The sequence below is a fragment of the Ranitomeya imitator genome, chromosome 6, assembly GCF_032444005.1.
Source record: "Ranitomeya imitator isolate aRanImi1 chromosome 6, aRanImi1.pri, whole genome shotgun sequence".
Classification (NCBI taxonomy): Eukaryota; Metazoa; Chordata; class Amphibia; order Anura; family Dendrobatidae; genus Ranitomeya; species Ranitomeya imitator.
The window spans coordinates 284,455,796-284,482,118 of NC_091287.1; the positions used below are offsets into that span (position 1 = coordinate 284,455,796).

The following is a 26,323-nucleotide window of genomic DNA, read 5'->3' on the forward strand; positions in this document are numbered from 1 at the left end:
ACTCCCTTTCTGTGGACGCTGCAGAATTACTTTCATTTGCATTGTCCCAGTTTATCGGCCTGGTGTCTCTTTCTGCTCTGTCGCATACCCCGTCACAAACTGGTGGCAAGCAGTGGGGTCAGAGCAGAGGGAATGGAGGACAGCGGCTGATTAATGTCTGGAACCGGAACCTCAGGATACAGGAACTGGACAGTGGGGAGTTCACAAACGAGAATTAGGAGTCTGCTATAAATGACTGACCAAGGACCAACTAATTAAGGCTTTGGAAGGAGCTTACCTGCAAGATGGAACCGAAGAAGGATTCACACAGCAAAGGGAGGAAAGACAGGAGATGCAGGTAAATACCCCAAAAAGTCAGTGGGTTGTGTGGTATGAGGAGGAGATGGCATTGCTTGATGAGGCTACCATAGAGGATAAGAGGGAGGCTATTTGCACAGCTAAGGAGAGACAGCGAATGGTGGAAGCAGCTACAAGCTCCAGACAGACTGTAACCACAGCTCCCACCATGAGGGAATTCCCAAAGGGTATCCCGTAAGGACTTTAAGCTGTTTAACGAGGCTGCGGGCGACATTGAGGGCTTCTTCCAGGACTTTGAACATCAATGTCGATTAATGGAAGTTCCGGAAAGGGAGCGAGTCAGACATCTGGTGGGGCTCTTAGATGGTGGAGCTGCCGAAGCCTACAGAGCTTTGGACCCTCAGTGGAGCAGTGAGTATGAGGAGGTAAAAGAAGCCATTTCTGAACATTATGCTGTAACTCCAGACACTTACAGAGCGCAGTTCCGCTCCTTAGCCAGTGAGGGGGAAGTGTCTTTCAAGATATATACCCACAGGCTCAAACAAGTGTGTCACCGCTGGCTGGAGGGAGAGGGGGCCTTAACTTGGGGGGGCCTTCCTCCAGGTCATCCTAAAAGAACAGTTCTACGCCAAACGCCCTGCGAGAGAGGAAACCAGTGACAGTGGAGCAAGCTGCTGCTTTAGCTGATGAGGTTCTCACCATCAAGCCTCAGTGGAAAAATTTACTGGTGTATGAAGTAAAAACGACCAACATCCCACCACCAGTGGTCTCTTGTCCTTCAGTCCTTCAAAGTTTGCTGTCCCACTAGACCACCACCTCATGTTGATATCCATGTGACTCACCTTCCAGCTAGTCCTGCCTCTTCCTCTGAAATGCTACAAGGAGAGAAAGTAGTAGTAGAGCGCAGGTGTTATGGATGTGGGCATCCCGGGCATCTGCAGGCCACCTGCCCAGCTATACAGTGGAGAAATCAGTCTCAACCCCAACAACCGCCTCATGCACTGTCACATACATATCAGCCTCCAGGTTCCCTTACCTCTATCCCCAGAGTGCACATGGGAAGGAGTGTGATACAGCGCAGCTGTTACCGATGTGGGCAGACTGGGCATCTGCAAGACACCTGCCCTCAGGGTCAATTGAGGATTGACCCTGCACCAAATTGGCCTATCAATTATTTACAGCTAAACACAATGGAGGAAGAGGTGCCACCCCTACAAATTGTTTTGCCTAATAGCTCAGAAACCCATGTTCGACCATTAGAGGTTTATGGGGTGCGGGCCACAGCCACGAGTTCCTTTAATCCTCAAAGAAAGCACTTACAGGAGGTCATGCTTGATGGTCGGAGAGTTCTCGGCTTGTGTGTCTCTGGGGCATTTCTAACCATAGCTGATCCCAGAGTGGTTCGGCCAGAGGCAATACAGCATGGACCTGGGATTACCATTGAATTAGCTGGAAGCAAATGGAAGAATATCCCAAAAGAAAGTGTAGAACTGGACTTTGGCTTTGGGGTCAAGCAATGCAGTGCCTTTAAGCCTACAAATGCACCATACAATAAAGATGAGGCAGTCGACACAAACGCTAAAAAACGATTGTCCAGGCAGGAGCCATGAGTTATGTTGGCCATGTTTACGTGTACTTGACAAGCGACCTGTTGAGGTCACTAGTATGCACACTACTTGAGGGAGGAAGGGGTTGTAACAGCGTGTCCCTCCCCTGGCCTGTGTCCCTGGACTGCCATATAATCAGGCTGGAGTCAACAACCAGTAGGGGGAGCCAGTCAGCTCCGATTGTAACAGCGGGTCCCTCGACTGCCATGTAATCAGGATGGAGTCAACAACCAGTAGGGGAGAGCCCTCCCCCATGAATGGGTGGATCCCAGGACACAGAACAATAGACCAGTGTGTTGGCTGATTCAATTGTGTGGTGACTTCCGAAGGGCTGGGATGTTAGGATGAGGAGAGATCCCTGTGACCGTGTGTATTGTTGGAAGCTGCCACGTGGGACTGTGCTGTGGGACTATTGCTATTTCCCTGGCATCGGATTGCCGGGTGGCGCCCCCGAATCTACTCCCTTTCTGTGAACTCATTGTGGACGCTGCAGAATTACTTTCATTTGCGTTGTCCCAGTTCCCTGTTCCAATAAATCTTGTTGGATTGTTTATGGGCCTGGTGTCTCTTTCTGCTATGTCGCATACCCCGTCACAACGCTACATACAGATGGCAGGCTGCATTGTTGCATGATGCGTCCATACAGCCTGTCATCCAGCAGAGCGGACCCGAACACCATTCACTTGAATGGAGGGCCTGACAATACAGTGTTTGAAACGCTGTCATATGCATGACAGCACGGCAAACACTGCTTCTGATCGGCGTTGAAATCATCCTTGCCAGTCAGACAGCCGCGGTTGCCACGCTAACAGTGAGAGCAGGAGCAGATGATGGCAGTATTCTTCAGCTGCTCCTGAGCTGTAAATAATGTAAAAAAAAAAAAAAAAAACGGCATGGGTTCCCCCTATTGTTGTTATCAAGCCAGGCAAAACTCACAGCTGGGGGCTGCAACCCTAAGCTATCAACAAGGCTGGTTATCAAGAATAGAGGGGTCCCACAGTTTTTTAATTATTTAAATAAAAAAAAAACGGCAACCCCATTTTTGACAACCAGCCTGGGGGCTGGTATTCTCAGGCTGGCAAGGGGCCATGGATATTGCCCCGCCCATCCTAAAAATGGCACCCTGCAGCCGCCAGAAAAGGAGCATTAGATGCAGCAATTCTGGCGCTTTGCCCGGCTCTTCCAACTTGCCCTGTAGAGGTGGCAAGTGGGGTTAATATTTGTGGGGGTGATGTCACCTTTGTATTGTCAGGTGACATCAAGACCAGGGGTTAGTAATGGAGAGCTATCTATAAGACGCCCCATTACTAACCCCTTAGTCAAATTGTTAAAAAAAAAACACAGCTGAATAAAGTCCGGCTTAGTAATGGAGAGGCGTCTATAAGGGTATTTTCACACGATCAGGAAACGGCAGCGCTTTGCATGCAGCACATGTCTGCTCTGTCCAAAGAGCTGATGGCTTTTGAACGCAGGTGATTCCGCAGAATCACCACGTCCAATACATTGGACGGGAAATTTATCTTGTGGAGACTGCGCGTCTCCGCAAGATAAATTGACATGTGCGGTCTCGAAATCCTATAGTTACATGGTAAATAAAGACACAGCCAGAATAAAGTATTTTATTAGAAATAAAACTAAACTTAATTTTCCTTTTTTCTTTAAAAATAACAAACACAGTTATACTCACCTAGCACCTAATTCCACCAAATCCCTTGTTCTCCTGTAATAAACAAAAAAAAACCCCCAAAAAACCAGATCCCTCACCTATCCATCAATCTGTCCCGTGCCGTAATCAATGTCTGGAGGAGAAATAGTTTTCAAACTGGACGATGCTAAGATGCGACCGTCCAGGCTGAGAACCACTGATGAATGAGATGCTGCGAGCGCAGCCTCAGTAACGTCACTGAGGCTCCGTTCCCAGCTGGGCTGAACTGTAGTGACCTCGGTGAGATCCCCGTTAGCACTGTGAGAAAGTTGCACGGTGCAGAGGCGTGATCACTGCTGTTCAAATTCTCCTGGTGAACTCGCCTCTCCACTGTGCAACTTTCTCATGGTGTTAGCGGGGATCTCACCGAGGTCACCGCAGTTCAGCCCGGCTGGGAACGCAGCCTCAGTAAAGTCACTGAGGCTGCGCTCTCAGCAGTTCAGTCACCAGTCGCTCTCAGCCTTCACAGCCGCATCTTGGCACCGTCCAGATTGAAATCTATTTCTCCCCCAGACATGTATTGCGGCGTGGGACAGAACGACAGAGGGGTATGGTATAATGTTGTTTCTTTATTTTTGGTTTATTACAGGAGTGAGGGCTTCGGCGGAATTAAGCAAAGTCGTAAGAATGGTTTAGTTAAGATTATTAAAAGGAGTCTGTGTTATTCTTTCAATTAAAGGACTTTATTCTTGGTGTGTGTGTTTTATACAATGTGACTATGGGGTTAGTAATGGGGATGTCTTATTCCATTACTAACCTCGGGGCTTGATTCACCTGACAATACAAAGGTGACATCAACCCCTCTAATTATCACCCCACTTGCCATCGCTACAGGGCAAGTGGGAATAGCGAGACTATGTGCCAGAATTGGCGCATCTTAACGATGCGCCTTTCCTGGGGCGGCTGAGATATGATATTTTTACCCTGGGGGGTTTTGGCAGTATCCATGGCCCCTACCTAGGCAATTAATATCAGCCCACAGCTGTCTGTGTAGCCTTTGGTGGTTATTAATTATAGGGGGACCCTACGTTATTTGTTTGGGGTGCCCAATTTTAATAGCCAGTAAAGGTTAAGTATACAGGTGTGATCTGATATTAATAGCCTGGGAAGCTCCATGGGTATTACCCTCTTCCCAGGCTATAAAAATCGGCCCCAGCCGTCAGCTTTCCCTCTGCTGGTTACGAAAATTGCACAGGAGCCCATGCCATTTTCTTCTGAAAATTAATCTTTTATTAAATACATGTACAGCAAGGTGCACACACAATGTACTAACTGTATTTGTCCCAGACATCTGTATATCTACCTATTCTATTTGTATTTTCTGTATGTAATCCATCTCTTCTATCCTGTCGGCTCCTGCAGTGATTTTAAAGTACACGGCACATGAATTGCCAGCTTTTTTCTATCTATGATATATACAGTATGTATATGTATTTATATGGGGGCACTCAATTTTATTAGTATGCACAAAGAGACAAAAGTTAGCTCCTAAAACGCATGAGAAAAATGAACCAGAACCGCAAACAAAAACGCAGAAAAAATGTGTTTTTGACGCAGCTTCTTTCCAGCCAAGAAATCAGGTTTTGCTTCAGAAAAAAAACACCCAGTGTGAACTTACTCTTAATATTTGGCAAGCTTAGAAATAACGTCAAGATGATTTGTTCCCAGCACATCTGTATGTATATTTAGTGCATAATAAATATATATATATATATATATATATATATATATATATATATATATATATATATATATATACACACACATATATTATACACATATGTGTATTGTAGATGCTTGGCAGGAAAGGTTTTCACATGATTTTAAGAGACGCTAGGTTTCCAGTGGGTTCCAAAGCACATACAGGTAAAATTACTGGTTTCATTTATAAAAGTAATGTACATAACTACCAAATAAAATATAATTTCAGCAAAGGCATTGTTCTCTAGGCAGCTGATTTTTTCTTAGCGACAGCAGTGTGTTTTTTTTACCTTAACACATTCAGCCTAGAACACGTTAGCTTTACTAATGTGCGGACTGACATTTTTCTCGGAATTGAAGTTACAACTGTATTATTAAGCAAAATATGGAGGAGGTGAGATACCATGGATAGGAGAATGCATTTACTACAGGAAAATACTAGCTGAGAGAATAGAGGTGGTCTTAGAGACTCAGCCTGCAAACGATGCTACTGTAGGCTATTGTTAAAGGGAACTTGACCGCTGATGTATGCTGCCGACCCACAGGAAGAATTATTATTATTTATTTATATAGCACCATTAGTTCCATGAGAAGGGGTTACATACAGGGTTATAGATATCATTTACAGTAAACAAATTTACAATGACAGACTGGCACAGAGGGGAGAGGACCCTGTCCTTGTGGAATGTATCAAGAATTCAGCCAGGTATATTCAACTCTGGAGCGCTGCGGCGTTTCAGCGAAAAACATACCTTAGAAGCAGCCGGATAACAAGCCACACTGGAGACTAGTTGGACTGGCGGGTCCCCAATGGATTGGAGTGACAGGTCTCTGCCTATACCCGCATGAAGGGAGAGACCTGTTAATCCAGGAAGGGAGAAGTTGCCAGGGACTCACCTGTCTGACTTGTCTCCAGTCTATTAAAGCATGCTTTTACCTGAAATGCCGCAGCATTCCACAGAGTCCATTCAGCCAGTGCCGGATACATATGGCTCGTGGATCTGGTAGCACGTGTCAGCTGTCAGGTTCACTTTAAAAACACAATCTTAGAAAGTAAACTCTAAAGCCCCCTATACACATTAGGCTAATGTCTACAGTTCAACGTGTATGTGGGCTCCAAACAATTGTGACTGCCAAACCGTCCATCCCCATATTAGTTTTACAGCTCAATGGGATCCCCCACTTAAGACAACCCCTTCTTAATTGCCCGTGTTCTACGTAGATAAAAAATACTTTGGACAAAAAACAATGTCAAGTGATCACTGCCGCCAGCCAGTGGCTGATGACCGGCTGTAGCCTTCACAAGCATGTCCAAGCATAAGAAACACTGTCTTTCTTCGGATGGAATGGTGAAGGCTGCAGCAGTCATATGGCATTATTAACCTACTGACACTCTTGGGTGACAGAGCTCAGAGCGGACAAGCAGTGGTGGCCAAGAAGGAAAGTATAGATTTTTTTTTCTTTATATCTACAATACAGGAAGAATCTGTCAGCACCCGGAGAACCAGGGACTGCAGGGACCGCGCCAGGAGCAGGTGAGTATTATTACACAGCTGCTGCTCCCCCTCCCCTGCCAACCCCTGGGTATGACTCGAGTATAAGCCAAGAGGTGCAATTTCAGCCTAAAAAAATGGGCTGAAATTGTCGGCTTATACTCGAGTATATACGGTAAATTATTTTCTAACCACCTTAACCCTCTACTTTTATATTGCTTAGCCTTAAAATATTTAGTCAAATCAGAATTTAAGATATATTATCATAAAGGTGAGACAAGTTGGACAACCCCATATTAATTTCCCCAGTGTGTTGTAGATATAAAGAAAAAAAATCTATACTTTCCTCCTATATGGGGCAAATATCTCTATGGGGCCATGTGCAGCATTATATGGGGCAAATATCTCTATGGAGCATCTTATGGGGCCATAATCAGCATTTGTGGAGCATTATACAGGGCAAATGTCTGTATGGAGCATCTTATGGGGCCATGATCAGCATTTCTGGAGCATTATATGGGGCAAATATCTGTATGGAACATCTTATGGGGCCATAATCAACATTTGTGCAGCATTGTATGGGACAAATGTCTGTATGGAGCATCTTATGGGGCCATAATCAACATTTGTGCAGCATTATATGGAGCATATTTTAATATGGAGCATCTTATGGGGCCCATCATAAACTGTATGGAGCATTATATGGGGCTCCTGATTCAATATGGATATTCAAAAACACTTAAACTACTGATGTCTCAATTAATTTTACTTTTATTGGTATCTATTTTTACTTTTGACATTTACCGGTAGCTGCTGCATTTTCCACTCTAGGCTTATACTCGAGTCATTACGTTTTCCCAGTTTTTTGTGGCAAAATTAGGGGGGGTCGGCTTATACTCGGGTCGGCTTATACTCGAGTATATACGGTATAACCTTTAAGTCTGAACTGGATTGTAACCTTTACAAAAAAAATTAAATCTATCACTGCCAGGTACACTTTATCCCATCCTCCGCTCGGTCCGCGATTTGCTGCACGTCCTATCCATGTTGTACTGACTATTTTTCACTGTTCTCAACACAAAAAAATGGTACTTGCTCTATATGTCTCAGCCGGATGACAGATAAAGACATCAGATTATTTGCTTACAAGGTCAAATGGTTAAATCCCACTGTTCTCAAGGTGAACGCTCGAGCCAGGAGTCGTATGTGTGTAAACTTAACTCCAATCGCGTCTTCAAATTTTGTCAGCTTCTTTAGAACTGGTGATGTCTCAATCAATTGTCGATCAGTGTTAGGCTCTTGCAGCTGAAAACAGATGAGAGGAAAAAAGTCTAAGTGACATTGGTTGACTGCTGGGATGGAAACGCATTGCTATTGCTACTGTAACAAAGCGAGCCTGCTTATATTACCCAAAATAGCAATAAACCATCCGTCTTATTTCATTGTTGACTGCGTTATCATTTGAAGACGATGGAGATGAACAAACTCTTTCTGCCGCCAGTCTAACCTTCCAATAGATCACCGCCACTGCTTATTTGCTTATCATATACTTATCATAAAAAGTGGCTCTATTAAGAACGAGATGACACCCTGCTTCCATCACTTCTAGATTTTGCATAGACAGTCATCATAATTCTCCCAGCTACTTCATGTTACTGTAAGTAAAGCAGTGCTCAAACAGTGCACAGAATGGAAAACGGAAAATGAAATGCCATGTTTATGACTCGAAATAAATTACATTTACCGACAGAAATAAATAAAAGTCTAAAAATGAATTGGTAATCAGCAAGATAAATTTACTCAAACACAATGGTGTAAATTTCCTTTTCACATGTACAGAAATGCCAATGGCATTTTACATTCGCAACCTGAATTTAAATTGAAAGACGTTAATCTATAACACGCTAGAATAATATAGATTATCGATAATTTGCATTACGATGGAAATTATTGATCTGAATATAAAGTAATGTGTAAAGATGAACATTCAGATTCCTTTCATCAGTTACAATTAGGTAACACACATGACTTTATTTATAAGAATATCCTCCACACAAAAGCATGCTTAAATGCCTTTTCTGGTGATTATCAAGGGCAAAAAAAGGATCCATAGAATATTCAACAAATAAGTCACATTATATGTGCAAATTATAAAGACACACAGGCCATGCCTCTGCGAGACCGAGAATTAAAAGGATAAATATTACAACTGTAATGAAATGCAGAACATTCCTTTAGAATCTGTATGGGTGCATGATTGTCCTGACCTAGTGCTCCTAGAAACGCTGCAGTATAAAGAGGCTGCCAATCACCCGATGAATAAGCAAAAGGTGCCTTCATTGGGTGAAATGACCTTTGGTTTGCCAAAAGGATCATCCTTCTAGGCAGCACATTGCCCGGTGAAAAGAGGACGTGTGCTGCAGAGAACTATGCACAAAGAACAATCTAAAACAGATCGTTCCGTATCCATCAGAACAGCAGTCAGCCTGCCTAAACAGGCTATTAAACGTCGTTAGAATCGTGCCGTGTAAATGCACCCTAACTCACCCTGCCATAGGAGATGTAAGGCTTTGCTCACATAACTGTAGGAGCCTATGTTGGAGACATGTAGTAGCCTCTTAGGTGAAACTGGGAGGGTTAAAGTGGACTACAACCTCCATCAGACAACATGCTATTCTTCCACTTATTATTTGTACCTCCTGATGAACCAAATATGGGGAAACGTGCTGAACGCATTAAAGGTGAAAGTTACGTAGCCTATGATCTTTAATTGGAAACCTTAATTATAAACGCTGACAATATATTGCGATCAATCATACCATATGGTATTCGAGGAAGGCTATATCTGACCCTCTATAACCTACAGAGGTATGACTTAAAGGGAACCTGTCAGCGGGATTGTGCTCAGTAACCTAGAGACCATATCAAGTCGGCCCCGTCATACTGATTAAAATGATTCCTGGGTTGATTAAATCCATCTTGTGGTTGTCCTTTAATCTTTATTTTCAGTTTTGTGTTAATGATATGCTCGCGCCCTAAGGCGGGCCTGAAGAAGGGAGGGGTCTTCATGCGGTGCTCTGATTAGGTATTCATAATGTATTCTGATGACAGGTCATTGATCCCTCACTGACCTGCCCCCTAGTTTGCATAATGAATATCTGTACACACTCCAACTAAAAAACCCTTCTGCAGGCAGGTGCCGGCCGTGGCCCCTGCTGTGCAGCATAATCACATGCTTCATGTCCCAATAATATATGTTCTTGATATTATTCAGCTAGAAAAAAGAATTAATTTGAAAATGGCGCCTGCGCAGTAGCAGCTCTCAAGAGGTAGCCTCTATATATACCAGCAGCTGCTCTTGTGCAGGTGGCGACATCTTTGAGGAGGAATTCCCTTTCCAGTAAGATGGCGCCGCCGGCACATGCACAGTAGCAGCCATCGGATCACAGCTAAACACACAAATAGCTGATACTGCGCAGGTGCGGCAAGCACCATTTTCAAATTGTTTTATTTTCTATCTGAATATCAAGAACATGAAACATGTGATTATGCAGCAATATTTGAAATGTCCAACTTATTATAATGGTGGCTGGGTCATACATGACCAGCACTACCTAATATGTGTCCCCACTATTTCCTCATAGATTGTAAGCTTGCGAGCAGGATACTTATTTCTACTGTAACTGTTGTATTATGTGTTACTTTGTGATGTCTTTATTGCTTGTACATGTTCCCACTTCACTGTAAGGTAATATGCTGGAACTATATGAATAAAATTATTATTATTATGGGACAAGAGACGCTGGATACTAGTTTTACAACTCTGTCTACTCTGATGTCTTGTGCAGGTGATCACCTATACGTTCAACCGTGGCACTGAAAGATCTGAAGCTGTAATGCTAGATACAGCACATGAACAGACAGACAAGGCGATGTTTCCAGGAAAAAAGAAAGCAGACTCCTTTTTCTTACCTTGGGGAACACGTTTAATATCCAAGTATTTACATGACTAGATCTAGAACTGATCTATCCACAATAAGAATAAAGACTGATGTCAATTAAGGATTCCAGTCTCCATTTTCCATCCGGAGACCACTTGGGCAAAGCCATGAAGAGGCCTTCACGAGAAAAAATCCACCTGTCGTACTCCCGGGATTATAGTGTGGGAATGCATTTGGTGTAAAACAGTAGTATTTCATCAAAGTGCACCAGGAGCTACTTTTTAACATGAAAATGCCAGGTTCACGTTGCTCATGCTTCTGTGAACGGTTTGTGTGGTCTAAACATGCTACCATGGCCTACAGCATCTTTAGACTTGTCCCCCCTCCACCTTCCATCAAGCAAGTCTTAAATGTCTTTGGTTGGTAATTGCAAAGGGAGCTGCCAGCAGGGGATCTTGATGATTTGGGTGCACAAGTGCATTCGGCATGACTGAACATTCCTTAGACAATCATTAATAGCCTCAGTTTGGGAATTCCTGCTTTACATTAGTGGCATTTCTACCTAATAATCACATTTTGGTCGATGGAGGTTCAACCAGGAGTGCAATGGGGTTGAGTTGTAGCCCCGTGCAGTGTGAGAGACTTGAAGTTGTACTCAATATATAGGTACTGTGCAATAAGGAAAGACAAAGATCTGCTGTAAAAAAAAAACACATAATAAACCGATACCATAGAAAACCAGATAGATACCACCAGAGTCTAAAAAAGATAAATCATGCTGTATCAGGAAGCTTCTTCACTTCTCCTGAATTTGCTCAATGATTATCTCAATAAAGATCTTAACAGCTTTTCATTGGATTGGAAGTTCTTTTCTTATTTCAAAAGGTCCACAGCAGAAGAACTTTACAAATTAGCTTCCAACGAAAAAGACCATTTTATGAAGAAGCAAAAAGAGCAAATATAGCATAGAATGCCCTGTTAAAAATGGAATTATTACATTCTTCTTTTTTTTATTATTTGTGGTCGCTTCAGTCCATGTGTACGGTAACCATAAGGTGTCCTGGCCGTTTTGTAGACAGCTGGGATCTAAAAGCAAATGGCTGTGTGACAGCAAAGCAGGGTACTTCTTGTTTAACATTGGACAATCCCAGTTAAATATTGGATATAGGCAAACACACATGAATGACCTCTCGAAACGGTCTATGCATCACTCAATGTCTTTTAATAATTTGTAGCTTTTATGAATTGAGAATATCTAGTAGAAAAATGATAGTACACAAAAACAACGCTTCTGTAATCAATTCCGTTTTTCATGTTCAATCTCCTGGATTGAATCTGACATTAAACTAAAAAACCCAAGCCAAACAGAAAAGTTAGTATTAAATATTAATAATAAAATGTTTCAGCGGTATGCAAAACTGTTCAGCGTGTCTGTTGTTTTAGATTAAGGCTTCTTTTAAACAATGGCTTGTTCGCATCATAAAAAATAAAATATGACATTCGCCCCGAGCTAAATAAAAAAAAAAAAATGAAAAAAGTCTCTAAAATAAATGTTCTCGCGGGACAGAAAAGAAATTGGCTCATGTTTGTTGGAGGCAAAGTTAATTCCAGTTGTTTGGGTTTACACACTTCACAGGATGATATATATATGTATACAGCACGCAGCTTGTTAATAAATCTAGCACTGTATCATGAATGTCACAGGGAGAAATCAAAGAGAAGCAGCAAATAAATAAAAAGCAATAAACGCGACTCTGTAGATGACAATAAGGAGAGAGCTTGCTTACTTGAAGTGGGTGTAGTGGATAATTAAGCCACACGTCCCGCAGGTCCTGTAGATGTTGAAAAATGTCATTAATGCTCTAGGCAATCATTTAGCAAATTCCACCGCACTAAATAAAATGTCATTACTTGAAATACGCAACTATTTTAGATGCTGACTCGGCTCATGGAAAATCCAATACTGCCTGCAAATTAATTTGAAAATAAAAAGCTTATACACCACTGACACTGCCTCCAGCTCCGACTGAGCAACGCTTACGGTGGGGAAAAGGAGAACTTCACCAAATGAACCCGGGATTGTAATTAGGGCCAGAAATAAGAAAATTAGTAGACACTAGGGGTATTACTAACTGTACTTAAACATAACGTATGCAGAGCCTTACAGGGTTACAGTGCCAAAATATATACACGAAATGATCAGATAACGTGGAAATCTAACGCTAAGTATTTACGAGGGAAACTTGACATTTCCAGCGTTATAAAACTGGAGATATTCATTAGTCTAAAAATTAAGGAAAAAAAAAAAACATGTGCAATAAGAAGGTTTTGGACAACCTTTGAGTACATGAGTAGGCCCCCTTGGGTTCCTTCTTGTCTTAATGATATTCAATTCAGAAAGAGCAGGTGGATACATTCTACTTAAAATTAAGCAAATTAATGACGTTCCAATTATTTTCTTATGCTATGAAGGAGACATTTTTAGACATACCGTGCGTGTCAGCACACTGCCACTAATGAATGCATGAATTCCAATAGCGCTATACAGTACATGGAAAACACAAAAGCCATCCAACCACGCCAAGGTGTGCCTCACGGGAACAGTCCCCAGTAGAGATGTTTGGATTGACGTGTGGGCTGGTGGCACCTGGCAGCTAGACAAGGGGCCCGCATATCTCATATTTTGTGGCTTACCATTTGATTTGTCAGGGCTAGCAGGACGTCATCGGAAGACATGCCAGGGACGCATGGTAAAACAACCCATTACAGATCGGTTGTTACATCTGTAACTTTACTCGAATTTTGTTAAGGACAAGGATTCATTACTTTGTGACTACATGTTAGCAAGGCCCCTCATATGCAGCCATTCACATCACAACCACTTAGTGGCCACATATAAAATAAACATCTCCTGACACACTATAGTAAAATCTTTGCTTTTCTTGCACTACTCATCTCCAGGTTTGTTGAGCCAAGTGGAATGGTAACCATTGCACATCAGTCAATACTGGGGGTTCTTTTATCCTCTACCTAAATTTACACTTTTCATCCAATGCAAATCAGGACACAAAATGAACCTCGGTGGTCAGAACAAGGGCCTACCTTCTGCACTACACTGGGCTAAATAACAGAATTTACACGTTTTCCACAAGTAAGCTGAAAAGTAAAAAAAATAATTATCTGAATCTTTTACCTGACCAAAAAACAGAACCCTCCCAAATAGCTGTTTTGCTTCTTCAAGGCCCCCTTCCAGATATACTGCACCTGTGTAAAGATCGCAGTCCATGATGAGGAATAATGTGATATAGAATAATGTTACCGTGTATAATAAGGCGATTTCAATGGCTTCAAATAAACAAACTGAATTTCCATTTTGCATTTTAGCCATTTTTCTTAAATAAATCAACATGATCTGTAAGCCAAGCATGATGCCTGCCATAATCATCAGTGAGTTAGAGACCATACGACGGCACAAGATTTCTTTTCAAAAGTATACATTTATAATCGGTGTCTTCCAAAGAACAGAGAAAGCAGTAAGCATTTTTTTAATTTGTTCCAGATGATGTTCTCTTTTTGCATCGCTGGTTATACAGGTAGTTAATCAATTCTTAATTAAGTGTAGCAAAAGTATGGCTTAGAAAGAAATAAAAAGATTTCATAACCAGGAGGCCTCCATCTTCTGGGGATTCAGCTGCAAATATTCCAGGCATTATTGTGGTCAGGCACAATAATAATACACTACGCCCATAAAATACAAGTGTACAAACGACCACATACTCCATGGCTAGTGTCAAGTCACCTTTAATGACCTTTTAAGCAGGGATGGTGTTAATTGTGGCGCATGACCTGGGCTCTGCGTATTAATAGGGGTGCCAACAAGTCACTTTGTATTTAGATAGTCCAGTTTGCTGTTTTAGCCCTATTTGCCACCCAGGTGCAATTAAGGCTACGTTCACATTAGCGTTGCGCCGCCGTGCGTCGGCGACGCACGCTAAAACGCGCGCAAACGCGCGCAAAAACGCGCGCGTTTTGCGACGCGTGCGTCGTTTTCCGACGAAAATCGGACGCACAGAAAATGCTACATGTAGCGTTTTCTTGCGTCCGACGCTAGCGTCGGAAACGACGCACGTGGCGAAAAACGCCACCAAAACGACGCACGCGTCCCCTATGTTAAACATAGGGGCGCGTCGCCGCTGCGTCGCCGGCGCAACAGCGACGCACATTGGCGGAACGCCAATGTGAACGTAGCCTAAGAAAATAGGGAATATCACACTATAGGAATATGTTTCAGCTCTATGAGCCATCAGTCATGGGAAAAATGGAAATGGCAATAATTACCCATTAATGCTTCAAAGCAGTTTGCCATGGCATGCCGCAGATCTGACTCTCTACACAGGTCCGGTCCGTGTGCGTACAGCATGAAACGATCCAACTCCAGCTTCTACGGAGACACAACACATCATGTTAAGAAACCAGGTTTTTTGTCCTAGTAAACTACGAGGGAGAAGTGCCGAAAAATAGCTGAGATCAGTAAACAAACTTTTGTTGTACGTGATGGCTGTGATAAATTGAGTATTTGAAGTTTTAGCACAACCAAGTCATGGGAAAAGGTTTTATTCTACAGTACACTAGGTAGCAAACACAAACTTAGCCTAAGAAGGCTCAGAGACTAACAAATAGTATGGGCAACTTTTAGCCACCACTACTAGGACAACCCCCTCTTAATCAAAATGTTTGGCCCCCATAAAATAATAACGCCTGTACTCACCTACCATGCCAGTGCCATTCTCCCTGGGGCACTAGTAAGGTGTTGTGATGCTGACGCCCAATCAGCGCTGGGATCACTGTCTCCGCCTTCAGACAAACTGAACATGAAGAGAAAGTTCAGGCTGCAGCTGATCTTGGACTTCCTCATCATACTAGATTTGTCCGAAGGTGGAGACAGTGACGCCAGGCCCTGATTTGGTGTCGGCGTCACAGCACCGCACGAGAGCCCCAGGGAGAGTGAGTCCCGACACTGCAGGAACAGTGCCGGCACAGGAGGTGAATATAAGCTTCATCATTTTATCGGGGCCAAGCGAGGGGTACGACAAGAAGTTGTCCAAGTTAGTGGACAGCTTCTTTACGAGTTTGGGAGACAGTTTTGTTCATTTAAATATCCCCAGAATGCAGACGTTCGTAGCACTACAGTGACTTGTAGACTAATGGAAAATAGGCCAAGTACCCATCATTTCCAAAATAAACCTGTCTATTCTAAACCAGTGGTTAATTTGGTTAATTTCCAAATTACATTAAAACACCACTCCAGTTTTTCTTAATTTCACCTCTGGAGTTGTATCACTAACGCCTGTTCCCTGCCCATAGTAAAATACACACCAGCTGCTGTCTTCTGCTCTTCCCGGCACCACTCCAGTTCCACCGTCAACTGAAAGTCAGAGCTAACAGTCACGAGCTCTGAATGTAAATCTATGATAGTCTTGTTCTTGCTCTCATAGACTTATATTGAGAAGTGTCTTTCAGTCCACCCAGTAAACAAGAGGTCGATCCGTCAGGTCATAAACTGCAAAAGACCGACCGGAACGGCGCTGAGGACAGAAGACGACGGTGGCTGGTAAGTATAATACTACAGACAGGGAACATACATTAGTGATACATCCCGGGTAAGAAATAAAAAGAACACCGGAGTGGTGTTTTAATTACATGACTAGTAGCCATTGTTACTTCATGATGCAAGGTAGCATGCTGAATTACAATACAGGAAAACAAGTCTTAGACAAAAAAAAAAAAATCCACATGTAGGAGATAAACTTTTACAAGTCATTAGCATATTGTACAAGAAAATGCATTTTTAACTTTAACCACTAAATTAAATATGCGTAAGATCTCTCCAAGACACACCTTAGTTTTTTAAGGTGCTAATTTGTTTCACAGTTTCACATTTTAGTGAGAACATGCTAGGCAAAAGAACACCATGTCTATAGATGCAGAAATAATTGTGTTGTCTACACTGTGAATCTTGGTCATTTTTCCTGTTGTGCAATATTTTCCTCATTGCTGCTTAATTCTGACAAAAAGAAATGCAATATTTTATTACAACCACAATGCTACAAATAGCTATACAGTTACAAGTACTTCAATAAAGTAAAAAAACAAAGACGCAAAACATTTTGTAACAACGTATATGCCGTATTCACACATCAGTGTGTCATGGTCTGAGCACGGATCCCCTGGGTCACATTTCACAGCCTTACAAACATACATGAAGCTGTCCAATTCGGGTCAGGAGAACCACGCGCGGTCCATGCATAATGGACTTTGAGCAAAGCACTGGGATGGGTGAATGCCGCCTAAACGGAAGATTTTGCTTTGCATTTTTTATGGCCAATAACAAAACTCTGCTGGTCTCAAAGAGATATTTAGGCGATCTCAGTCCCTTCATTCTCGCGATTACTGGTGCCATCATCAAAAAGGCGCTGTACTGCCAGTCCACATATTTGTACATGGTAGATCACCATATCATCATCTTTTTTTTCCATATCTGTGCCATGTAATTTTAACAAATAGGTGTCCAAATTTCTGCACAATATTATATGTGTGGTGTGATTAACTAGTGAATTGTGCAGATGCTAAACTAAGCTGATGTCCTTTTCAGTGGCAGCTTTACCCAGGGTTTTACAATTGCATACATAACTGTAAAATTAGTTTTCTCACTTCAAGTGCATAACCTTATATTTCTGCACAATAAGGTTATTTGCAATTTCTCGGCCCGAGCCTTTAGCTTCCAAAGATCCCTCTGTAGAATTATACGATCCTCTTCTGTCTTAATTACTTTAAAGTGTTTGTTTTCTGCAAATAATGTAATTATACTTGGTAGGCGCTCTACAAGGTCAATACTAAATATGTTAACAAGACTGAAAACACAACACAAGATGGTAAAGAAGTCTCTAAGAATCCCACAATTTTTCCATGCAATGACCTACAAATAGTTCATCTTTGATATCAAAGAGCTTGAGACTACCATTAATGAATGGTCTATTGACAACTCTGAAAATACAAGAACTTCTACAAGAAGATACCATAAGGCATGTTTTGTGTACACCAAAGAGTAGCTCAACGGAAGAACCTGGACAACTCATTCTTATGGAGTCCAAACTGAATTCTTTGAGTGTTTAATGAAAATAGGAACATTGTTCAAAAGACTGAAATATGGCTAAAATGGAGCTTACAACATGGAACCTAAACAATTCAGTACATCCACCAAGGAGTAGGTAAAAAATGAGAGTTCTTGAAAGGTTAATCCAAAGCTTAGCTCTTAGCTCCATAGAGATGCTCATCATACAGAAGCGAGACACAACTTTCTCCAGGTTGATGTCAAAGACCGGTAAATAGATTGAGTCCCCAAGTTTAGGGTTTTGTCAGTCTTGCCATGCTGAAAATTTTCATCTGTTCCATATATTGTAAAACCAGTTTGAAGGATTCCATGTCTTTACAAAATGATCTTTCCTGATTTTAGGTAAAAAAGGAAGCAGATCAAAAGTAATATAAAATGTAATGTTGCACAATCATGTGATCCTGCAAATCACAGCCTAGAATTACAGTTTGGCCTTTTTTTTTTTAATTTTCATCTTTGGTGCAATTAATGTTTGTTTACTGAAACACCCGTCTGCCTAAAATCCTAATGGCTTACTCTACATTCCCCCAAAAAAAGGTAGAGTAGAAATGTGTCCAGTACAGCGGGAAGTTGCTATGAAAGAATGTAGGCTATAGAGGATGAAACATTATAAAATTGAAAATAGAAGCTTGAAAACAACGATAAAGGTCAGTACGTTGGTATTGCCACTACTATATGGAGAAATAAAGGACTTTTATATGAAACTTCCTGATGAGTGTGGTCTTCGATTGGTTTTTCAGAACAGAGGTGACAATCACTACTTCATAAATTCTGGGCAGTGATTGGTTCCCTTTCTATTTTTTCCAACTGGTGAGTGCAAGATTAGGACACATCTATAACGCAAGCGTGCAGAAATGCAAGACGGCATGGCTGTGAAGTGGCAGCTACAGGATGGCTCAGACAACGCTCAAGAAGCAATTTATCCGGGCATCACCTGTAATCATAAAATAAACTATTATGTGTTCAGCAGTATGTCTGCTACTCCGTGGAAAAATTACTTGGGTACTGAAATATACTTTCTGACAACCTCTAAGGGTATGTGCACATGTAGAAAGCTCCTCTGCGGATTTTTCCGCAGTGGATTTGATAAATCCGCAGTGCAAAACCGCTGCGGTTTTTCCTGCAGAATTATTGCGGTTTCTATTGCGGATTCCGCACAAAGAATTGACATGCTGCGGAAAATAAAACGTTCCATTTCCGCGCGTTTTTTTCTGCAGCATGTGCACTGCGGATTTCGTTTCCCATAGGTTTACATTGTACTAATAAACGAAATAGAAAACAGCCGACCCACCCGTTGAAGCGCCAGGTGGGCGCGAAACGGCCGTCGTTCGGCTGCCACATTCTTTTGTAAATACACCCCTGTGCCGTGAAGATTTGCTACAATAAAGGAACCTGTATGCGAAGATTGGTGAGTGCTGCCGTTTCTCTTCACTTCAGTTTACATTGTACTGTAAACTCATGGGAAACTGCTACTGCATACCCTAAGGGTATGTGCACATTGAGATTTTGGTGCAGAAATTCTCCACATCCCCCTCAAAAACTTGGAATTTCTGCTCTGCTTCCTCTCCAAAAACCCTGCAAACATACCAAGTTGGCAAATACCCAAACATGTAATACAATACTCTACATAGGATAAGTGTCACAGTGATCTATTAAAAGTGTTCCATTAGAAGCTAAGACATCAATAATTACATGCACACGCACATGTATATAAATATATACGTACATATTCACACACACACACACACACATATGTATACACACATTCACATATCTACAGTGGGGGAAATAAGTATTTGATCCCTTGCTGATTTTTTAAGTTTGCCTACTAACAAAGACATGAATAGTCTATAATTTTAAGGGTAGGTTAATTTTAACACAGAGATAGAATATCAAATATAAAATCCTAAAATCACACTGTATAAATTTATTTGCATTTTGCAGGCAGTGAGAAATAAGTATTTGATTCCTCTGACAAACAAGACTTAATACTTGGTGGCAAAACTCTTGTTGACAAGCACAACAGTCAGACGTTTTCTGTAGTTGATGATGAGGTTTGCACCGAGGGTCCGCCAAAACACGACGCATCCGTTGAACGACGGATGCGACTTGTGGCCATACGTCGCAATGCATCGCTAATGCAAGTCTATGGAGAAAAACCGCATCCTGCGGGCAAATTTGCAGGATGCGTTTTTTTCTACAAAACGATGCATTGCGGCGTACGCCAAACAACGCTAGTGTGAAAGTAGCCTTAGAAAGCTCTTTTGTCTTGCCCAGGGCCGGACTGGGACTAAAATTCAGCCCTGGCATTTGAAGTTACACAGGCCCACTTGTCACATGGTGACTGTATAATATCTTTGTACACTTGTAGGTTACAAGAAGTGAGGGGAGTGTAACACGACTATATAACACATAATCACAGCTGTATCCAGCATTACAGCTCAGTCCTATTTATTGCTTTTAGTTGCAGTACCAAGAAAAGCCGCTACTTTACCTACATAACTGGATCTCGTAGATAATGAAGGGATTAGATGACCAAAGGCTATGGAACCTCGTTCTGATGCTCCATAAACGTTGCCTACAGCCACTTTTGGTTCTGCAGCGCAGCACGAGACCCGGTGACTCTGAAAAGCGGTGACATCAGTAACGTCACCGCTCTTCAGATATTCCGGGTCTTGCGCTGAGCTCGGCGACTGTGAAGAGCGGTATTGTTACTACCGTCACCGCTCTTCAGAGTCGCTGGGTCTCGCCAGGTCTGGGCTAGTAGTTGGGGTGCCTGATAGACACCTCTCCATTACTTACACCAGGGATTGATAGCAGCTGACATTAAGCAGCTGACATCAACCCTAAAAATCATTACACATATCAGAATTAAATGCTTTGGCGGCTGGGAAAAGCAAAAGAGTTAGTGCTATTCCCAGGCGTCGGGTGCTAACTACAACTGTCATCATCCTTGCCTCATCTCCCTGAGAAGCATTTCTGCTGTATCTACATGCACTGATCTCAGGCCGCTAAATGAGTGTGATCGACAATACTGAAGTCGTTCGCTTGTTTCCCGGTCTCATTACACCGACTGAGAAAGAATGATGGGTACAGAACAATCACAATTAGATCAATCTGTCCCCATACTGTATTGTGTTATCAGCAGCACAACTACAGTTTACACCAGCAATGTGCTGCTGAGAACAAGGATTTCTGTTCCCAAAAACAATTCAATCACTTGATGAATAGGCAGCATTTTGCTTGTTTAGTATAATACACCCCATAGTCCTCCATATATTATAATGTGCACCTCAGTCCTCCATATAGTAAAATACACTCCTCAGTACTCCATATAGTATAATACACTCCTCAGTCATCCATATAGTATAATACACTGCTCAGTCCTTCATAAAGTATAATGCAATCCTCAGTCCTCCATATAGTATAATGTACTGCCTAAGTAATCCAAATAGTATAATACACTCCTCATAGTGCTCCATATAGTATAATGCCCCGCCATTGTCATCCATGTAGTACAATTCACTACCAATAGTATAATGCACCCCATAGTTCTTCATATAGTATAATGTATTCCCCATAGTCCTCGATACAGTATAATGCAGCCCACATATAGTATAATGATGCCAGTCCAGAATATAATGCAGCCACCCCACAGAATATATTGTAACCCAGAGAATATAATGCAGCCCCCTCATATAGTATAATGCAACCCCTGCATATATATGGTAGCCCCTCATAGAGCATAATGCAGCACCCCATAGAATATAACGTAGCCCCTCCATAGAATATAATGCAGCTCCCCATAGAATATAATGTAGCCCCCTCATAGAGTATGATGCAATCACCCCTCATAGAATATAATACAGCCCCCCCATAGAATATAATGTAGCCCCCAGAGAATGTAATACAGCCCCCCATAGAATGTAATACAGCCCCCCCGTAGAATATAATACAGCACCCCATAGAATGTAATACAGCCCACTTCCCCACAGAATATAATGTAACCCCCATAGAATGTAATACAGCACAGACCCCATAGAATATAATACAGCACAGCCCCCACAGAATGTAATACAGCACAGCCTCCATAGAATGTAATGCAGCCAGCCCCCAGAGAATGTAATAAAGCCCCCCCATAGAATGTAATACAGCACAGCCCCCATAGAATGTAATACAGCCCCCCCCCCCAAATTGCCCCATAATCCAGTTATCACTCACTGATATATTAAAAAACAAAACACTCTCCTCATGCCCCATGCTGCTCCCGGCTCCGGTCTCAGCAGCTGCAGTCTGCCCGGCCACACAGCAGGTGCGCGATATGACATCATCGCGCACCCGCAGTGTCAGCGCGAGGCAGAGCGGGGAATGATGGGAGCGACAGTGGACGCTCTCTCCTCCATCATTGCATTCAACTGTACCGGCGTCATAGACGCCGTTATAGTTGAATGCGGGGCGGGCGATCGGGGGGTGGGGGGGTGAGTCGGCGCTGGCGGGAGGAGTCGGCCCTGGCGCTGCTGATAGCGGCAGCGGCCCACTCTTGACACCGGCCCTTCTGGCATTTGCCAGAAGAGCCTGGTGGCCAGTCTGGCCCTGATCTTGCCCATGTTGTAGAGGTTAAAGTCTGATTGATTAATTGAGTCTGTGGACAGGAGTCTTTTATAAAGGTGACTATGTAAGACAGCTGTCTTTAATGCAGGTAACGAGCTGATTAGGAACGTCTAACTAGTCTTAATGGTTGGTAGGGGATCAAATAGTTATTTCTCACTGAAAAATGCAAATAAATTAATATAATTTATACAATGTGATTTTCTGGATTTTATTTTTGATATTCTATCTCTTAATGTTGAAATGAACCTACCCTAAAAATTATAGACTGTTCATGTCTTTGTTAGTGGGCAAACTTACAAAATCAGCAAGGGATCAAATATTTCCCCCACTGTATAAATACACACATTCACACATATATACCTACATATTAACACACACACACACACACACACACACACACTGTATATACAGTCATGACCAAAAGTATTAACACCCCTGCAATTCTGTCAGATTGCAATCATTTTCAGGAAGTAAATGAGTATTAACACAAATTATTTGGTATTATCATCTTCATTTAATTTGCCTTAAATGAAAAAATACAAAATGAATTGTCCTAAAGCCAAATTGGATATAATTCCACACCAAACATAAAAAGGGGGGTGGACAAAAGTATTGGCACGGTTCGAAAAATCATGTGATGCTTCTCTATTTTGTGTACTTAACAGCACCTGTAACTTACCTGTGGCACCTAACAGGTGTTGGCAAAAATTAAATCACAATTGCAGCCAGTTGACATGGATTAAAGTTGACTCAACCTCTGTCCTGTGTCCTTGTGTTTACCACATTGAGCATGGAGAAAAGAAAGAAGACCAAAGAACTGTCTGAGGGCTTGAGAAACCAAATTGTGAGGAAGCATGAGCAATCAAGGCTACAAGTCCATCTCCAAAGACCTGAATGTTCCTGTGTCTACTGTGCGCAGTGTCATGAAGAAGTTTAAAGCCCATGGCACTGTGGCTAACCTCCCTAGATGTGGACGGAAAAGCAAAATTGACAAGAGATTTCAACGCAAGATTGTGCGGATGTTGGATAAAGAACCTCGACTAACATCCAAACAAGTTCAAGCTGCCCTGCAGTCCGAGGGTACAACAGTGTCAACCTGTACTATTGGCGTCTGAATGAAAAGGGACTGTATGGTAGGAGACCCAGGAAGACCCCACTTCTTACCCCGAGACATAAAAAAGCCAGCCTGGAGTTTGCCAAAACTTACCGTAAAAAGCCTAAAACGTTTTGGAAGAATGTTTTCTGGTCAGATGAGACAAAAGTAGAGCTTTTTGGGCAAAGGCATCGACATAGAGTTTACAGGAGAAAAAAAAGAGGCATTCAAAGAAAAGAACATGGTCCCTACAGTCAAACATGGCGGAGGTTCCCTGATGTTTTGGGGTTGCTTTGCTGCCTCTGGCACTGGACTGCTTGACCGTGTGCATGGCATTATGAAGTCTGAAGACTACCAACAAATTTTGCAGCATAATATAGGGCCCAGTGTGAGAAAGCTGGGTCTCCCTCAGAGGTCATGGGACTTCTAGCAGGACAATGACCCAAAACACACTTCAAAAAGCACGAGAAAATGGTTTGAGAGAAAGCACTGGAGACTTCTAAGCTGGCCAGCAATGAGTCCAGACCTGAATCCCATAGAAAACCTGTGGAGAGATCTAAAAATGGCAGTTTGGAGAAGGCACCCTTCAAATATCAGGGACCTGGAGCAGTTTGCCAAAGAAGAATGGTGTAAAATTCCAGCAGAGCATTGTAAGAAACTCATTGATGGTTACCGGAAGCGGTTGGTCGCAGTTATTTTTGCTTAAGGTTGTGCAACCAAGTATTAGGCTGAGGGTGCCAATACTTTTGTCTGGCCCATTTTTGGAGTTTTGTGTGAAATGATCAATGTTTTGCTTTTTGCTTCATTCTCTTTTGTGTTTTTCATTTAAGACAAATTAAATGAAGATAATAATACCAAAGAATTTGTGTTTGCAATCATTTTCAGGAAGAAACTGAGTATTATCTGACAGAATTGCAGGGGTGTCAATACTTTTGACCATGACTGTACATACACATATATCTCACATATATGTAAATAAATAGATGATATAGGAAGATATTCACAGTGGTATTAGAACTCTCCAGCTAAATAGTACATGAAATCTAGAATCTGGCACAAGATGTTCTCAAATGGAAAACAGAATATATAAAAGTCTGGTAACTGCTGGGTTAAAACATTCCTTCTACCCAGAATAGAACTGGCAATTTAATGCGATGGAATAGTTCAATGTCGTTGTTAACATTCAGAGTGATAAAATATTTATTGGCATATCTGAAATGTCTTATACTGTAAGATACATTAAATAACTGCCTGTCACAAAGCTCTTTGGGTTACAAAATCGGCACAAATGTACTTTGATCATTTTTTTTCCCTGCTAAACTCACTAAAAAAAAAAAGAAAAAGAAAAAAGAAAATTCGCTCTCTAATAAGAGCATATTCATCTGCTTAAAATTTAAAGGTTAAGAAAGAAGAAAGTGTTTTAATTGTGTGGTTGTACTTTAATGCCATATTTTTCCATTATCGTTGATTAGATTCTCATCTGTAAAATGGCTACAGTTGGTTTAATAATTTTTTCATCAGTAAATTAGCAGAAAGCGTGTGCCAAGCTGGGTGGAGGGGAGAGGGGGATTTCTATACATACAAATATAGTCTATCCTAACGATTGTGACATTTATAAAGACGCAAATGCCAAAACTTAAAGCTTTTTCTGGATTTTATTATCAAATTAAGTATTGAAACTCAATTTAAATAACCAAAACTGCAATTTTTTCTTTAACTGCACGAATGGTAAAAGTGATAAATATAATATTCAGAAAGTAGAAAAAATGGCTTATTCATAATTTTTACTAAAATGCTATACCATTATAATCAACAATGTAATGTATGGGGACACAGCAGAGCCAAATGTGGAATTTTAGTGTCATAGTTTTTATGGTTGAAGGTAAACTTAAGACATGTTGATCCAGGGGAAGGCAAAAAACCTTTTCCTTTCTGACTCCACATACGTCAACCAGACTAGTTCCCTGGATCAACGTCCCATCACAGAATTCAGTGCCAGGAACCTGTAATATTATAATATTATATTTATCAAAAAAAACATCAAGGACCTTCTTGAAATTTAGAAGTGAATCAACCATTACAACATCATGTGGAAGAGAATTCCATAGTCTCACTGCTCTTACAGTAAAGAATCCGAGTCTGTGATTAAGATGAAACCTACTTTCCTCTGGACAGATTTTATTTGCCTTTACAGCAGATGCCTGACATTGGTCACTAGAGTTTGATGTCCACCCATACACAGAAATCTTTTTCATCGACATTTTTACCCAGTGTTTTACAATTTAGTACATATTTACATTTTATTTCCTCTGCCCAAGTGCATTTATCTACATTAAACTTCAATTCTCGGCCCACGCCTCCAGCTTACATAAATCTGTCTGTAAAATTAAATTATTCTCCTCTCTGTTGATTACCCTGCAGTTTAGTATAATCTGCAAATATTGAAATTCTACTCTGCAGGCCCTTCACAAAGGTCATTAACATGTAAAAAAAGAAGATGGCCCAATACTTACCCTTGTGATAAGCCCTCCCCAATATTCACGGTGACCCAATCCGAGTGTATTCCTTTAATAATCATCTTTTGTTTCCTATCACTGAGCCAGTTACAAATATTTTTCAGAACTCAATTTTTCTCATTTTATATACTAACCTTTTGTGTGGCACCATATCAAACTTCTTTGAAAAGTTTATATATTTAACATCC

At 41.6% G+C, this 26,323-nt stretch overlaps 1 protein-coding gene across 1 annotated transcript in view; it reads right to left on the reverse strand.

The window, feature by feature from the left end:
• Positions 1-26,323, reverse strand: part of DROSHA (drosha ribonuclease III) — a 300,535-nt gene that overhangs the window by 25,248 nt on the left and 248,964 nt on the right. The window contains exons 22-25 of the mRNA XM_069730615.1: positions 15,083-15,185; positions 13,938-14,008; positions 12,532-12,576; positions 7,951-8,108 (exon numbers count right to left, since the gene is read on the reverse strand). Coding sequence (XP_069586716.1) covers positions 7,951-8,108; positions 12,532-12,576; positions 13,938-14,008; positions 15,083-15,185 — 377 coding nt within the window. The remainder of the gene's footprint in view (positions 1-7,950; positions 8,109-12,531; positions 12,577-13,937; positions 14,009-15,082; positions 15,186-26,323) is intronic.